Raw genomic sequence first — 18310 nt, 5'->3', positions numbered from 1 at the left:
CTGAAGCACAGAGAAGTTAAGTGGCACGCACAACTTTGCACGGATGCAAATAAAATTGACAGTTCTTGGCCTGTGTCAGTCACACCAGCACCCCACACCCTCCACCTGCATCTCCCATTAGACTCCACCAAAACATACTTCTCCAGCTCTGCCACCTCTCCCCCAACCAAGGAGCGCAGGTGCAAGACAACTACATCAATATTCTTCCATTTGAAGAAGAATAGTCCAGATTATCCAGTTTGTCTTGATCTTAATCCAATGATAAGACAATGATTTCTAGTAAGATTTCATGGTTTCTCTTAAGATGCCAGTCATGACATTCTCCTCGATCTCAACAACTGTCATTTGCTCTGTGCCCTGGGAACCCACAGGCCCGTGGGAGAGTAACCAAGTGTCTTTGCCTTGTCGCCTCACAGGCTGGGGAACAGCACCTTCAAAAACATGCAGCGCAGGCACACAACCCTGAGGGAGAAGGGCCGCCGCCAAGCCATCCGGGGTCCCGCCTACATGTTCAACGAGAAGGGCACCAGCCTGACGCCAGAGGAGGAGCGCTTCCTGGACTCGGCTGAGTATGGCAACATCCCCGTGGTCAGGAAAATGCTGGAGGAGTCTAAGACCCTTAACTTTAACTGCGTGGACTACATGGGGCAAAATGCACTGCAGCTGGCCGTGGGCAATGAGCACCTAGAGGTCACAGAGCTGCTGCTCAAGAAAGAGAACCTGGCACGGGTGGGAGATGCGCTGCTGCTGGCCATCAGCAAGGGCTACGTGCGCATCGTGGAGGCCATCCTCAACCACCCCGCCTTCGCACAGGGCCAGCGCCTGACGCTCAGCCCGCTGGAGCAGGAGCTGCGCGACGACGACTTCTACGCCTATGACGAGGATGGTACGCGCTTCTCCCACGACATCACGCCCATCATCCTGGCCGCCCACTGCCAGGAGTATGAGATCGTGCACATCCTATTACTCAAGGGGGCCCGCATTGAGCGGCCCCACGACTACTTCTGCAAATGCAACGAGTGCACCGAGAAGCAGCGGAAGGACTCCTTCAGCCACTCCCGCTCCCGCATGAACGCCTACAAGGGACTGGCAAGTGCTGCCTACTTGTCCCTGTCCAGTGAAGACCCTGTCCTCACCGCACTGGAGCTAAGCAACGAGTTAGCCAGACTAGCCAACATTGAGACCGAATTCAAGGTAACTCCCCCACTCACCGCCCCACAGGCGGATTGTGCGGTGGGCTCCAGGTGTGTCTAGTAGCCACGTGGGTTGTCTTCTGGTCTAACACAGTGATGGCCTCAGGTCTCCCCGTTCAGGCTCACAGGGAGGAACGCACTTCCTCAACCTGTGTCAGATGTAGACCTGGGGGATATTCGGTCCGTCAGATGGGATATTTGAAACCATATAAATGTGGAGAAGAGGTGACTTAAGCACTAATCCACACTGGAAAAGGCAAGCAGCGCACGGGCAGGATGACGCTGTGGCTCTGGTATAAATGCCTCAGCTCTCCTTCAGGGAGCTCAGGAGGACCTAGGATACCTGTGGCCGCTTCCTAGTCCGAGTCTTAGACTTGATTGTCTCACCTGCATGGTTTTGATGAGTCTTTTTTGTATCTCTCTTCCATCCTAGGCTGTGATGATCCTAGATTCAGTGTCATATCTAATACTAGAAAGATTTGGCTGAAGTCTTTCCCAATTTTGCAAGGTACTGCTTTTGTCCTGCCAAAAACAGATGAGGGGGAGTTCCATGAAAATAAACCTGTCTCTGTAGAGTTGGGCTTGTCACCCCAGTAGATGGACCCAGGGGTGAGCCCAGTAGTTCGGCCACCCTAAGAACACCTGGACCTATCAGGCTGTTCCTGTCCAGCCAAGGGGATGGGGATCCATGTCTAAAGTCCATTATTCAATAATGATCCTGTGCTTTTAATATCCACCGACATCTTTCCTGAAACAGACTTTTGATAACAGTAATAAAGAGCAAACATTTAGTGGCTACTTACATTTAGTACGCCAAGCACACTACTGCCTTACCTATATAATTTTGTATAATACTCATTACCCATTATTGCTACAACCACTATTATCCCAATTTCACAAGCACCCACAGAAGTAGAAAGATATCAAAGCTATTAAACAGCAAAACCATTATTCCTATATAAGCATTTTTACTGCAGAGCCAGCTTCTAGCCATGCCAGGAAATTGCAAGTCGGAGGCCTTGTTTCTGCACTGGGCTTCTCAGTCTCATTTATTTTATCTGAATGATACAGGCATTCTCCGTTGAAGGAGGTGTGACTAGTAGAATAGAAACTACAACTGGGCTCATAATTTCTCACCCCGACATTCAATCAGAGCCTACAATGCCATGGAACATGCAAAAGAGCATCACACGCAGGGCTGACAATGAAGCTGGAGAAAGATGTCAGCTGCAGGAGAAAAGTTCATTGCCCAAGCAAGATGTCTGTGCAAAAACTGGCCGTGCACAGGCCCCAGTTTGGTGATCAAGGATGGATGCCAACCCATAGCAAGGGAGGCCCCTTGGACCACATGGTTCAGGGAGATCCCAGAGGAAGAATCAGAACTGGACAGGGCCTTGCTAAGCAGGAGGAATTAGATCAATGGCAAGAGAGAGGTGGGGGCAAGCAAAGGTGAGGACCAGAGTGGCCCACCGCAGGCAGGCCACCGAGAAGAAGCTCCATGGGACCAGAATAAAGGCCTCCTATAGGGCACACAGGAGAACGCTGAAGAGATGAGTCAGGACAGATCTCAGAGGGCCCCTGCTTGTGAGGCTGAGTATTTTGGATGTTATCCCGTAGGACATGGGGAGCCACTGGAAGTCTGTGATTAGGGGATAAAATGATGAAGATTAAGAGTTTTAGAAACTTGCTAGACTAGCAGGTAAGATGAATTAGAGGATCTGGAGTGTGAGGCACTGGGACTAAAGAAGGGCACAAGTTAGTTGTTCAAGCACAGGGCCTCTCTGTAGGAGAGGGAACACCCACAGCAAAGGACAGAAGAGCCAGGCCTACAGGAAGCTGCAGGACACCACAAGGTGTGACAGGATAAAGATTCCTATAATGAAACCAACTTTATTCCGTCCGTCCCCCCATATTGCACCCATCTACTGAACTGGGGCCACTTCCCTAAATCCTGCATTGTTCATAGCCTCATGCAGAAAAACTGGTGGATGCAGATGGAGAGACGGCCCAAAGCAGCCCCCAAGGAATGTGAGTCATTGCTTGTTCTTCCCTTGTTTCTGTGCAGTAAATGCCACCCACTAGCAATAAGGCCAGTGACATCCCCAGGAAACTTGGGGGACTTCTGCTTGTTCCCTGGGCTTCAGACGGAATCTGCGCAGGTCATGTGAAAGACATGGCTAAGCCAACCAATTTAGATATTTCTTGAAAAAAAAAATTCAAGCAAAAAACGTTTTGGATCAGATTATTTAAATAATCGCACAATTCTCTACTTATCCAGAATCTGGAAATACAACCTTACTAAATACAATGACACTAGACTAACATTTTTAATTACATCTGAGCCATTTGTTTCCTTTACTAAAATCCAGTCTGGCATATTTCAGTGTATATAATATCTAAAAGTGGAAGTTTGTTGAAAGCATGTACTATGATTTTTTATTTAAAAAGTAAATTATGAAAATTATGGACAATTAAGAACACTGCTCATGTGAGGACAAATCCATTCTACAATGCAATGATTTACTCAGAATAAGAGTTAGCCTAAGTACATTTGCTGGCTATTAAATCCCCCTAGTTACCTTTGTTTGAAATAATGTCTTTCAGATTGTCGAAAAATGGCATATTATAAATTAACATAACCATCCTTTTAGAACTTTATTACTTATTCAACTCTCCTCGTATGTGCATTCCTGAAATAATAAATCTTCTCAGAGAAGAGCTTAGCAAGAGGGAAGTAAAATTGTAATAAAAGAATAAAGAGCAAGTGTGCATTGTAAAATGCACTCTTTAGGAGTCTGTTCTGCTTTAAAGGGATCACACGTTGCTGACTGTAGCCAAGTGGAGATTACCCAATGCTGTCAACTGTGTAAAAAAGCTATCAGGTTCTCCCTGGAGATGCCATATACCATCCTCCAGGTCCTCTAAAAAACACTCATTCTAGGAGTGACTCTTACTGTAGACTAGAAAACATTTAAGTGCAAACTCGGAATTCAGTCGCCCAGGCTATGATTTTTGGAGTCATTTTATCACCAGAATAGTCTAGTCATTAGCCAGAAGTACAGCCCATGTCAAGATCTCCAGTAAATTGTGTTGGAACAAGATCCTTGCTAGCAAGCTATTTTTGTGTGGAAGTTATACAGCTGTTGCGGCATTTTCTTACGTTTCTCTTCTTCGTGGGTCTAGAAAAATATTAAAACTCAGTGGGGCTACTGAGACCTTCCTAATCCCCTTCGTGGTGCCCACTAATCTAGTAAACATTTCACAAATACTTGAAAAAGGTAATGAAAGAATCCTAAAAGGAAAATCATTTCAACTGATGAAGCAAGTGCTTACTTTTATCTGTGTTTTAAACTCCTCCTACACGTATGGATTTAATAGAGGGACTGGACAGACATGGCAAAAGGGTGAGGCCCTAAAGGTTATGAAGTGGTTGGGGGGAGAAAACTAACACACATTAAATACCTGAAGTCAATCACATTCTGCATTGTTTGGAACCAAAGACCACCAAGCTCCTGGAGGGCAGAGCATCTTGTTGGTCTTGTCCATAGAACTTCATATGGGGTCTAGGAGCCCTGCCCACAGTGAATTCTGGTTGACTGGTTTACCTGTGCAGGAGACAGAGCAGGGGAAGACTGGCATGGGATGGGCTATTCAGAGGTGTTTCATCCTGATGAAACAGGCTGTCTCTGTGCAGGGGTACTTGGAGTAGCATGGAAAAACAAGGAACATGTTTAAGTCGGTTGCATTACAGCTTCTGCCACCAAGAACGCTGTAAGGTCTCTACCTTTCTGTTGAATTATTCTGCTTGGTTTACTTCACTGATCATCCTGATAATAGTGCTCAGTGTCGCCTTTATTTTGCTGTTGTCTTCCCAGATTCCTCTGCATTCTGTCTATGCATGTTGTTTGTGCAGCTGATGTTTCAAAAGGATGACAGGTGTTAATCTTTCTTTCACTTTAGCTATGTGAACAGCAATGTCTAGCAAGGGCGGGAGGGGCAGAGAAGGAAAGGATGACAACAGAATATTCTAGTGAGTCTTTGGAAAGGAAGGGAACACAGGATGGGGATTGGAGGTACCCTTCTTGTTCTCTGACCTTTGGCTCAAGTTTAAAAGAACCCACTGTTTCTCAGTCAGGGAACTGTGGAAGTCCAACAAACACTGTCTTCGTTATTTAAGATTTTGTCATTCTGACTATTAGCAAGGCTACAACTGAGAATACAAAACACCAGCACAGAGGCTGCTGACTGTGTTTCACTCACAAGCGATTTATTCTTACGGACCACAGAGAAGAGGAGGGGGCAAGACAGCAAAGCTGAGCTGCATCTTGCTTAAGGAGTTGATTTTTCTGTTTGTCAATGGGATGTTAAACACGTGTATTAAGAAAAATAGATAATGAATTATGCATCAGTGTTTGTGTTGCCATTTTAAGACCCATAAAAAAACCTCTCTGGATCTAAAATACCACAAATTAAAAATGTAAATAATGATAAATCAGATCAATTTGCCACCTGCTATGATGTCTAGTAAGATCCTATTGTGGAAGGTAAAGACGTTGAGATGACACTTTGTAATCCGCTTGCAAACTCATCCAAACGGAAGGGGAAAGAGGTGAGGGGAGGAGGACTGACTCTGTGCTGTGGTAGGGGGAGCTCGGGCCACGTCTGCACTCTGGCCACACGGAGCCAGGGGGCCGGGGAGGCTGTACAAAGGCCCACCCTGAGCCTGAGGCGGCACCAAAGGCTAAGTAAGCCCGCTGCCCCCAGCATCCAATGGGAGCGGCTTTTGCACCTGCTTCTCATGCTTTGAATATTTTGAGCATTTCTAAATTTTATAGACCAACACCCTGGGAAAATATATTTCCTTGACGTTTTAAAGTTAGTATAAACAACTGCCTGTTTAACATGCAGGAAATGACTTGAAAATTGCTTCCTTTTCCATTGGGAAAATATTTTTTAAGCTATGAAGGCTGCAGGTCTTAAAGGCAGGTTGTTTCTTTCTAAGACACTGGCAGAAGACTCCTCAAAGCACTCACTTCTGTATCACCCCCAACACCCTTAAGGACCTGACTGTCACCCAAGCCCCCTGCTTGACCACCTGATGATGCAGAATGTAAGCAGAGAAGGATCATGGACGGCAGGCGATGGCATATGATGGAATGGTCCCCCGCTAAGCATGCCCAGGCAGGGTGCAGTCAGAGTGTACATGCCAGTTGTCAGGTGCACCCCGGGGGTAGTTTCATCAGCTTCCGTATCTGAGGGCAAGATCCAGTGACCAGCTTATTTAGGAGAAGGGACACAGGTGACTTCTGCCCATGTTAGCTTTGTCTTTTTCTAGTTTCTACGTAAGTGTCTGAAGGAGCACTTTTGCCAGAGCATTCATTAGTCAGTCATCACAGGAAATGAGCTAATTAATGTGTCCTTTAATGACAGCTTTTCACTGAGTCATAACTACTGCCTCAAGTTAAATGATTTTTCTCTTCCAGGATTTATGCTGTGAGTATCAGCCTCTAAAATACAGGGAGAGAGTGCATGTTGAGTAACAGGTACTCAGGTGTAATACAGGAGGCCACTTCGGGATGAGGACAAGGGCAGGGGACAGGCTCTGCCATGTTTCATTTCCCCAGAACTATGGGTAGAGAGAAAAGAGTTTGACTTTGGAATCAGACTGACTTGGATTCCAGTCTGAGCCCCATCTCCTGACAACCATTCAGTCTTGGGCATCTATTGGTAAGTAACTTTCTTACATGAAACATGGGCAGCACGAGGATAGGTATTAGAATTTAATATGTCTAAAAACAGAGTATTTTGTTTTCCCCATCCAAACACTTGCTCTTACTCTAATCTCTGTAAATGACATCACGATTCAGCCTGTTCTTAAGAGCTTTCTATGCCTCCCCATCCCATTTAACCTCCACAAAGTCCTGGCCCATATTAGCTGCCCTGTAAATAAATAAGTCAGTGAATGAATTAATGATTAATGACCTCCCAGGGTATTGGTGAGGATTAAATGAGATGAAGAACATAAAAGTCTTTGCAAAGAACCTGACACATAATAAGTATAATTCTTCTCCAGAGAGCTCAGTGGGAATCAGCCCACTGGATTTTCAGCACCCCCACAACTTGTCCTCCTGATAAGCACACTTATGGTTCAGCACCTCGTGCATTCAGGGGGGTCTTCCAAATTTCTGCTAAGCTTCCCTACTCTTCCCAGAAGATCCTTCCAGAATGAGGAAAAGTATAAGCTGTACATGTGGCCACAAAGTTAAAAAAAGCCAAGGGAATATTTTCCAATAGGAAAAATGCAGACCACTGAACCTTCGTAAGCCTAGAGTGTTGCTAAAATATTACTATGAAAAGATGAAATGTAGGTGGGAAAGATAGAGCAGCAAGGGAGGGAATGGAGAAAATGGGCAGGCAGAGCTCCTGCCAAATACAGAGGTTTTTTTTAATATCTCCATGGAAAAGATTTCTCACTACACACATACACACACACACACTGGAGAAAAATCATTTCCTATACAAGTGCAACTATCAGTCTGCAGTATCAGAGATGCGGAGAAGGTGGAGACAGCGCTTGAGAACATTAGTCAGTGAGCAGTAGCACAAATTAAATTAAATGGAAATGACAGAGAAGCAGGATTTTTCTCTGGAAAAATGTTACAATGCTATATAAATTCATCATAATAGAAAAATGTTAATCAAATACACTGCACACCCATCAACACAGAGGCATGGGTTTTACTACTAGCAAATTAACTTTCAGAATGAATGTGGAAAATATGTCAGGAGGGTGGGATGGGACTATGGTCTACGGACCTATAGGGTATCAGAACTGGAGGAGCCCTAGTTATAGAGCCATCTAAAAATTCAGCATTCATACATATAAACATACAACAAACATTTACTAAGCCTCTAGTTTGTACCATACTCTGGGCTGGGTGCTGGGATGTAATGATGAATAAGATAGTTTTTCTCTTCAGCACCTTATAGCCTAGTAGAGAAGATAGGCATTCCCCATATAATCATACAAATAAACATAGGTTTACAACCATGCTGAGTGCTGAGCAGTAAAAGGGCACTTTTAAAAGAGCTGACTTTGTGTGTGTGTGTGTGTGTGTGTGTGTGTGTGTGTGTGTGTGTGTGTGTGTGTGTGTGTGTGTGTGTGTGTGTGTTGGCAGCAGGGGGTAGGGGGCATACACACACATTTAAAGATTTCTCAGAGGAGACAATGTTTAACGATACCTGAGAGTATTTCAGAGACAAACAGAGACCAGGGAATAGGGAAGACTGTTCCAGGCCTAGAAACTGCACATGAAATAGCCCAAAGCCAAGAGCAGAAAGAGGCCCATCTCCAGAATCGTGAGCAGCTCCCTCCCTCTTGTGGGGAGTTAAGGGGAGGCAGCAGGTGGAAGAGACACTGAAGAAAAGCATCTCTGCCAGGACATCACTGGAGGCCAGGTTAAGAAGATGGACTTCATTTTAGGGTGAACAGGAACCACTAAAGGTTTCAGCAGGTTAGTGAGTGACTCACATCTGCCATTTAAAAAGATCTACCCTGCCTGCTGTTGGTAATGGATCAGAGGGTACAAGACCGGAAGGAGCTGGATGACTCCGGAGAAAGGGGAGGGCCTCCCAGAGAGGCAGCGAATGGCACGTGCATGCGGAAGGACCAGTGCGTCTCGGCCAGTGGGTGATCTGTAAAAGTCGGGGTACCAGCACAGGCAAGGAGGCCGGCTCGCGACTGTTTCCAGGGCAGGTTTCTTGTCTCTGAGCACCCAGGACCTTGCTTCTTCTCTCCCTGGGGCCTCTCAGTGCTTCCCAGTGGAGGGGCATAGGGAGAAGAAACACCCTCGACCTCGCACACTTGGATTTGAGCCATCCCACCAAAGTACCCACTGCTTGGCACATACCAGGACACAACCAGAGCATGCCCGTGTGGCCTCCAGTCACCCTACCAGGGTGCCCTCTATAGTGAACAACTCAAGACCCCAACCCCTGCCTGCTTCAACTAACTATAGCAGTCCTACCAGGGCACCCCCTAAACACAGCACCCCAGGATACCCTGAAATGTACCCACCTGGGCTCCAGCCAGCCAGCCAAAGCCTACCCAGGGCATGTTCTTACAGTAAGCCATTTCTCCAAATTGGGAGAGGTAGCTGTTTTGTCTATTTCATAGAAACAAAGAAACTAAAAAAATAAAATAAAAAGAGAGACAGAGGACTACCCTCCAAACAAAAGAACAAGACAAAACATCAGAAAAAGAAGTAAACAAAATGGAGTTTAAAAATCTACCTGATACTCAGAACCTCACCCCCCCTGCTTTGAGAGAAATCTTCTGCATCCGTGGATGTCTTGCTGCCCTTGTCTAGCCTGGATTAATACTTAGTCCATAGGCACACACCTGATCATCTGATCATCTACATTTGCCCTCTTACTGCACTAAACTATGTTTTCTACCTTTATCTTGCATCTACCTACCACTTCAGCATTTTATTAAAAATAATAATAATAATAATAATAATAATAATAGGAGAAATGTGGGATCAACATATAAATCAAGTATAAAAATCAAATGAATATTCATATTTGACCTGATTGTTTATAGGTCATATTGCATGATCAAAACCGAAAGTTTCTGTGATGAATGCCCTTGTACTGTTCACCATGTAAGAATTTATTCACTCTGTAAGAACTCGTTCACCATGTAAGAACTTGTTCATTATGCTTCAGAAGATTGGAGACTGACGAGAATTAGGCTTGAGATGGATTAATGATTGTACATTGAGCGTTGACCCCCCTATACTGAATTTTATTGTTGTTAACAACCATTTGATCAATAAATATGAGAGATGCCCTCTCAAAAAAAAAAAATCTACCTGATAAAGAGTTCATAATAATGGTTATAAAGATGCCCACCAGACTTGAGGAGAGAGTGTATAAACTCAGAGAACTTCAACAAAGAGACAATATAAAAAAGAGCCAATCAGAGTTGAAGACTACAATAAAATAAATGAAAAACAGCAAATTAGAGGATGCAGAAGGCACATCAGCAATCTGGAAGACAGAGTAATAGTATTCAAACTGAGCAACAAAAGGAAAACCTCAAAAGAATGAGGATAGGTTAAGGAACCAATAGGAAAACATACAGCAAAAGTAGTACATAGTCACTCGTATAAAAGTTAAAAGACAAAGTAATAAAATCAACTGTGTCTAAAAAATTAGTAAAAGGAACCACAAAATAAAAAGGTGTAAAGTATACCATCATATTCAGAAAACAGAGTATGGAGAATAAAAACGTAGTGCTCTTAGAATGCATTCGAACTTAAGTAAGCATCAACTTAACATAGACTGGTTTATACACAGGATGTCATATGTGAACCTCATGGTAACCACAAACAAAAACCTATAATAGATACACCAAAAATAAAGGGAAAGAAATTTAAGCATAATGTTAAATAAAGTCATAAAATTACAAGGGAAGAGAGCAAAAGAAGAAAGGGACAGTGAAAAAATAATCGAAATACAATTAAAATAGCAATATACCTATCAATAATTTCACTAAATGCAAATAGTACAAATGCTTCAGTGAAAATACAAAGAGTGGTTGAGTGGATAAACACACAAGACCCATCTATAAACTGTCTAAAAAACACTCACTTCAGACCTAAAGACACATACAGACTTAAAGTGAAGGGATGGCAAAGACATTCCATGAAAACAGAATTGAAGGGGAAAAAAAGCTGGGGTAGCACTACTTATATCAGACTTACATAATAGACTTTAAAACAAGGATTGTAACAAGACACAAAGCAGGATATTATATAACAATAAAGGAATCAATCCTGCAAGAAGACAAAATTGTAAATATCTATGCAATTAACACAGGAGCACCTAAATACATAAGGCAAATATTAACAGATGTAAAGGGAGAGACAGCAATACAATAGTAATAGGGGACTTTAACCCCCGACCTACATCAATGGATAGATAATTCAGATAGAAAATCAATTAAGAAACAGCATCTCTGAATGACACACTAGACCAGATGGACTTAACAGATATATACAGAATATTCCATCCAAAACAGCAGAATACACATTCTTTTCAACTGCACATGAAACACTCTCCAGGACAGATCACAATGTTAGGCCACAAAACAAGTCTCAATAAATTTAAGAAGACCGAAATCTCATTAAGCATCTTCTCCTACCACAATGATATAAAACTCAAAATCAATTACAAGAAAGAAAAAAAAAAGACACAAACATGGGAGACTAACCAACATGCTATTAAACAACCAATAGGTTGATAGAGAAATCAAAGAGGAAATAAAAAAATACTTGGAGACTAATGAAAATAGAAACACACAGTCTCAAAATCTTTGGAACACAGCAAAAGGGGTTCTAAAAGGGAAGTTTATAGCAATACATGCCTACCTCAGGAAACAAGAAATTCTCAAATAAGCAATCTAATCTTACACCTAAAGGACCAATAAAAACAAGAACAAAGCCCAAAGTTAGTAGAGGAAGGAAATAAGACCAGAGTAGAAATAAATGAAATAGAGACTAAAAATCATAGAAAATATCTGTAAAACTAAGAGCTTGTTCTTTGAAAAGATAAACCAAATTGATAAATACTTAGCCACACACATCAAGAAAAAAAGAGAGTCCAAATAAATATAATCAGAAATGAAATATAAGTTACAACGGACATCACAGAAATACAAAGGATTGTAAGAGATTACTATGAAAAATTATATGGTAACAGAATGGATAACCTAGGAGAAATGGATAAATTCCTAGAAATATAAAATATTCCAAGACTGAAATAGGAAGAAATAGAAAATCAGAGAAGGCCAATTACTAGTGATGAAATTAACTGGTAATCAAAACTCGCCCAGCAAACAAAACTACAATACCAGGTGTCTTCACAGGTGAATTCTACCAAACATTTCAAGAACAATTAACACCTATCCTTCTTAAACTATTCCAAAAAACTGAAGATGAAGGAATACTTCCAAATTAATTCTACAGGGCCAATATTACCCTGATAATGCTGACAAAAACACTACCAAAGATTACAGACTAATATCCTTGCTGAACACAGATGCAAAGATCCTCAACAAACTATTAGCAAATTGAATTCAAAAATACATTAAAAGGATCATTCGCCACAACCAAGTGGGATTTATTCCAGGGATGCAAGAATATTTCAGCATCAAAAAATCAACCCATGTAATACATTAACAAAAGGAAGGATAAAAACCATACAGTCATTTCAATATATGCTGAAAAACTATTGGACAAAATTCAACATCCAGTTATGATAAAAGCTCTCAACAAAGTGGGTACAAAGGGAACATATGTCAACACAATAAAGACCATATATGACAACACCACAGCTACCATCAAACTCAGTGTGAAAAACTGAAAGCTTTTCCTCCAAGATAAGGAAAAAGACAAGGATGTCTTTACCCAGATTAGACAAAATAGATTTTATTTGACATAGTACTGGAAGTCCTAGCCAGAGTAATCAGGAAAAAAAAAAGGAAATAAAAGGCATCAAATTGGTAAGGAAGAAGTAAAACTATCACTATATAAGATGACATGGTATATATATATAGGAAACTTTTGAAGACTCCACCAAAAAACTATTAAAAATAATAAATTCAATAAAGTGGTAAGATATAACTGTTGCATTTCTGTATACTAAAAACAAACTAGAAGAAAGAGAAATTAAGAAAAAAATCCCATCAAAAGGAATAAAATACCTAGGAATAAATTTAACCAAAGAGGTGAAAGACCTGTACTCTGAAAACTATTCCACAATGACACAAATGGAAGGATAGCCCTGCTTAGGGATTGGAAGAATTAATAGTATTTAAATGACCATTTAAGCAATCTACAGATTTCATACAATGCCTATCAAAATACCAATGGAGTTTTTCACAGAACTAGAACAAGTAATTCCAAAATTTGTGTGGAACTACAAAAGATCTGGAATAACCAAGACAATCTTAAGAAAGAAGAACAAAGCTGGAGGTGTCATGCTTCCTGCTTTCAAACTATACTACAAAGCTATAGTAATCAAAACAGTGTGGTACTAGCATAAAAAATAGACACACAAATAAATGGAATAGGATGGAGCCCAGAAATAAACCCACATTTATATGGTCAATTAATACATGACAAAAGAGGCAAGAATATACAATGGGAGAAAAGAGTCTCTTCAGTAAATGGTGTTGGGAAAACCATACAACTACATGTAAAAAAATCAAACTGGACCACTCCTTTACATCATACACAAAAAATAAACTCAAAATGGATTAATGACCTAAATGAAAGACCTGAAACCACAAAACTAAAAGAAAACAAAGGCAGTAAACACTTCAACATCAGCATAAGCAACTTTTATCTGGACACACTCAGGCAAGGGAAACCAAAACAAAAATATACAAGTGGGACTACATTTAACTAGAAAGCTTCTGCATAGCAAGGGAGCAAGGGAAATCATCAACAAAAAGAAATGGCAACCAACTGTATAAGAGAATATATTTGCATATGATATACCTAATAAGGGGCTAATACCCAAAATACATAATTCATTCAACACCAAAAAAAAACCAAAAACCAAGCAACCCAATTAAAAAATGGGCAGAGGACCTGAAAGAACATTTTTCCAAGACACACAGATGGCCAACAGGCACCTGAAGAGATGCTCCACATCACTGATCATCAGGAAAATGCAAATCAGAACCACATGAGGTATCACCTCACACCAGTCAGAATGGCCACCATCCAAAAGACAAGAAATAACAGGTGTTGGCAAGGATGTGGAGAAAAGGGAGCCCTTCTACACTGTTGGTGGGAATGTAAAATTGGTCCAGCCACTATGGAAAGCAGTATAGAAGTTCCTCAAAAAACTAAAAACAGAAATACCATACAACCCAGTAATTCCACTTCTGGGAATTTCCCTGAAGAAAACAAAAATCACTGATTCATAAAGATATATGCACCCCTATGTTTATTGTTGTATTATTTACAATAGCCAAGATATGGAAGCAACTTAAGTGTCCATCAGTAGATGAATTGATAAGGAAGATGTGGTACATATACACAGTGGAATATTATTCAGTCATAAAAAAAAGAAATCCTGCCATTTGCAACAACATGAATGGACCCAGAATGTATTATGCCAAGTGAAGTAAGTCAGGAAGAGAAAGACAAATGCTATATGATTTCACTTATATGTGGATTCCAAAAAAAATAAAACAAATGAACAAAACAGAAATTGACTCAATAGACACTGAGAAGAGACCAGTGTTTGCCATAGGGGAAGGAGGTTGGTGAAATAGGTGAAGGGGATAAAGAGGCACAAAATCTCAATCACAATATAAATTGGTCATGGGATGAAAGTTCAGCATAGAGAATACAGTCAAAACACACTGTAATATCTAAGTTGTCAGACAGTAACTACACTAGCTGGGGTGAGCATTTAATAATGTAGATAACTGCCAAATCGCTGCTGTGTACTTGAAACCAATATAATATTGTGTATCAACTACACTTCAATTTGAAAAAATAATAAATTGACAGGGAAAAAAAAGGGGTCTATATACCAACTTAGTAGTGAAAGGGGAGGGACAAAAAATATCTAAAGGAAAAGAGGGCTTTTAGGAAACACATGTACTTTTAGGGACCCAGATGGAAGGCGTGAGGTTTGTGATGTTTGTTATCATCTGGATGCAGGTGGTCAGTCTCTTTTCTGGCCAGAAACCCCCACCCCACAGGATTATGGCAGCTGCATTTTGGGGGAAGGCTCTGTTAAGAAGTTTTAAAAGAAGCCAAAGAAATTCAGCTGCTGTTTGTTCAGATGTTTTTAGCTTAAAATAATCTTTATGCCATTCTGATGGGCCGAGAGTCCTTAGAGATAATCAATAAAACTAAACCTCTAACAATTCACTGAGTTTGTAATAGAAAACAACTTCTGCAGCCCAGTATTGGGTGAGGGTGGGTCCCAGACCCTGTGTCTTTTCCACACCCCCTTGCCCACAGGAACTGCTCTCAAACTTTTTAATTGTTGTGGGTTTTACAGGTGAGACATGATCACCCAATGCTATTTTAATCTGAATATTTTAAGAGTAAGATTAAACACTTTTTGTTTCTTGTTTGCATTTCTTTTTCTGTGAATTGTCTGTTCCTCTTTTTTTGCTCATTTTGGGTCATTCCTGTTTTAATTTTTGACTTGTAAAAATTTTTTATGAAAAACAAGTCAGCCCTTTGTATTATGTGTTGTGAATATTTTTCAGCTTGGCTTGTTATATCCCTACGGTATGCCTTTCTGAAGGGAAATGTTTATTTTTTGTTTTATTTATTGTTTTATTTGTCAGTCTTTCATTTGTGGTTTCTAAGTTTCATGCCATGCTTGGCAAGGTCTTCCCTATTCGAATATTATTTTTAAAATGCACCTGTGTTTTCTTCTAGTATTGTTAACAGCTTCATCTTGTGTATTTAACTCTTTCATCCATCCAGAAACCATTCTGATTTAAGAAAGACATTCTCTCACCTTCTTAAGAGCAATATCCCTCTGCTCCTTCCAGTTAGTTATCAAGATTTGATTCTGTCTGACAGTCAAAGACTCCCATCTGAAAATATCAAACACAGGAACTTCATGTAATTAAGCGGAATGAAGGCGGCTGCCAGTGGATAGGACTGCATGTTTGCCCATCAAATCCCAGACACATATATTTAAGCCAGAAGTTTTAAAAAGGAAAAGCCAAAAGCCATTCAGTTAATTTCTAAAACTTTTTCTAAAAGGCTTTCTTTTTCAGGCTATGAATCATTTTAATATTGGGTTTTTAGGCTGTAAAATGGTAAAGAGCCATGGTTCTCTTCTGCCATTAGGCTGTAGGGGAGGAAAAATATATTTTTCCCCCTACCCGCCTAGTTTCCCAGCTGGAGCCCTGACAAAAGACAGGTTAACAAGAAAAAAATAGCAGTTTATTAACAGGTGTATTACACACACAGATGGAAGAATTCAGAGACGAGTGAGTCAAAGGAGTCATTGGAAGTTGGGCTTATACAGCATCTTAACAAAAGGAGAATAAAATTTTAGAAAAGTGACAAGAAAAATGAAAAGGATTTTGAGCTTCTGGGGGCATCAAAGTGTTAGAAGGTAAATATGTGGGGGAAACTAATGGTAGCTGGGGGCTAGTTTTAGCAAGGCTTGTTATAAAGACTCCCCTGGTGCTGTCTCTGAACTGAAAAGAGTCGACTAGGGTTTTCTCGGTGACAACTTCTTTCCTTCTTGGTAGAGCGGAGAGCGATGACTCTCTTGACAAACTTACATCCTGCTTTTAGCCAAACGGGAGAGCAGAGAGCCTTTCTTTTATCTTTTTCTTCTTGATTGCCCTCAGCTAAAAATAATCCTTATGTCAAAGTGGCATATTTGGAGGCAGCATATTCTGCTATCCTTCAAGCCCATGAATTATATAAAAAGCTGGCAAATGCCACTGCAGCTTCTGGGTCCAAGGTGGAGGTTCACTTAACACCAATCAAGAGAACTGAGAGAACTGCATTTGATTGCAAAGTGAAAAAAATCTCCATCATTCAGAAATCTCACTTGGCATGGATGAAGGAAGCGTCTCCCTCTCTTTCCCACTTATGAACTATGTGAGCGGTGCTTACCCCAGGCATTACACAGTCAACTCAGTGTAGGAATAAGAAACTGCAATAAACACTCTTTGGACACTCCTGGCATTGGCTTCCTTCCAAAACCTGTGCTCAAACAGGAAGCCATGCACTTTTCCACCAGCTCTCAGTAAAAAAGATCAGGTAGTGTGTTACCATCTGTATGCCTTTGCCAACCCCAAGAGGTCCGGAGAAGTTGGGGAATACAGGCTCTGGTCACAGGAGAAGCAGGATGCTATCAGACCCGGGAAAACTAAGAAAACTAAAGCTGTGTTTCTAGTCCTCAGATTACAATGATGTTAAAATGATTAAGGCTAAAATTTTGTATTATCAATTTTCAACCAGAAAAGCACTCCCCAAATGCTTGGTAGCATGATTATCTTTCATATTATGATCTGTTTCCCATGCCTACAATGTGGAATTAATAATAATGCCCTATTTTTCTGGGCTCCAGAGCAGGCTTGCTAATTATTGATGGATCAATGCTTTGAAAATTAAGAAGGACCACACTGAAATGTTAAGCAATGCTCCTCTCTCTCTCTCTCTCTCTCTCTCTCTCTCACACACACACACACACACACACACACACACACACACACACACACATTCTGGAAATACAACACACTTCACATTTACTAATAATACAGTTGCTTGGTGGGAGTCAGAGCTCATATTTGCATTCTTGGGAACAGTAGCGTGAGTCTGTGGGCCTTTTGCATGATGAAGAATAAAGCTTTACCTGTTGAGTGAATAGCTCTCTCCAGCTTCTCCTATGTACTCTCTGAAACAGTGGTTCAAGAATCATTCTAATGCCAATTTCTCTTCTCCAGTGATTATTAATTGTGCTTAAAGTTTATACTCCAAAAAATTTCCATACTAGCTTCCCATTGCACATCAGAAACTTGTTTTATGTGCTTGAAACTGACATTTTAACATAAATATGGAGATGAGCCCCAGGAAATGTGCAGAAAGAAGAAAAATGCTGAAAAAATTAGGAGCAAAGCTTATCTTCCTAAATGGCATCTCTTCAAGATTACAAATGTAGAGACCAGATTCTGAACATAGTGTTGGACCATTTCCTCATTGAAGCAAGTGTCTGAGGGGCGCTCTCACAGCACTGAGACTTTGAAAATCACTTAAGGGGACCGAATAGCTTGGAGCCCTGGGGTCACACTCTCCACAGGACACAGCTTAAGTCACAGGTGCTATGGCATCATAAAAGGTCCTCTGGGGCACTGCTAGGAGGGGACCTTGACAGGCGAGCCTCTAGACACAGAAAGTGGAAGGAAGAGGCCCAGGGCGCCCGTGAGCTGCCGTGTGACTCTGGCTCGGTCACTGCACTGCCCTGCAGCTCCTCCTCCTCATTCGTGGAGCCAGGCGCTGGGGCTAGTGATCCCTTAAGACCCCGACCTCTCTAGCCTTTCCTGC

At 41.3% G+C, this 18310-nt stretch overlaps 1 protein-coding gene across 1 annotated transcript in view; it reads left to right on the top strand.

The window, feature by feature from the left end:
• The first annotated feature begins 422 nt into the window (after positions 1-422).
• Positions 423-18310, top strand: part of TRPC7 (transient receptor potential cation channel subfamily C member 7) — a 124016-nt gene continuing 106128 nt past the window's right edge. The window contains exon 1 of the mRNA XM_017681083.3: positions 423-1194. Within this exon, the coding sequence (XP_017536572.3) occupies positions 442-1194 (753 nt within the window). The 5' untranslated portion in view covers positions 423-441. The remainder of the gene's footprint in view (positions 1195-18310) is intronic.

Source organism: Manis javanica, chromosome 14 (genome assembly GCF_040802235.1).
Source record: "Manis javanica isolate MJ-LG chromosome 14, MJ_LKY, whole genome shotgun sequence".
Taxonomy (NCBI): Eukaryota; Metazoa; Chordata; class Mammalia; order Pholidota; family Manidae; genus Manis; species Manis javanica.
Note: the sequence above shows the minus strand (reverse complement) of the source record. Positions and strands in the feature narration are given on the sequence as shown.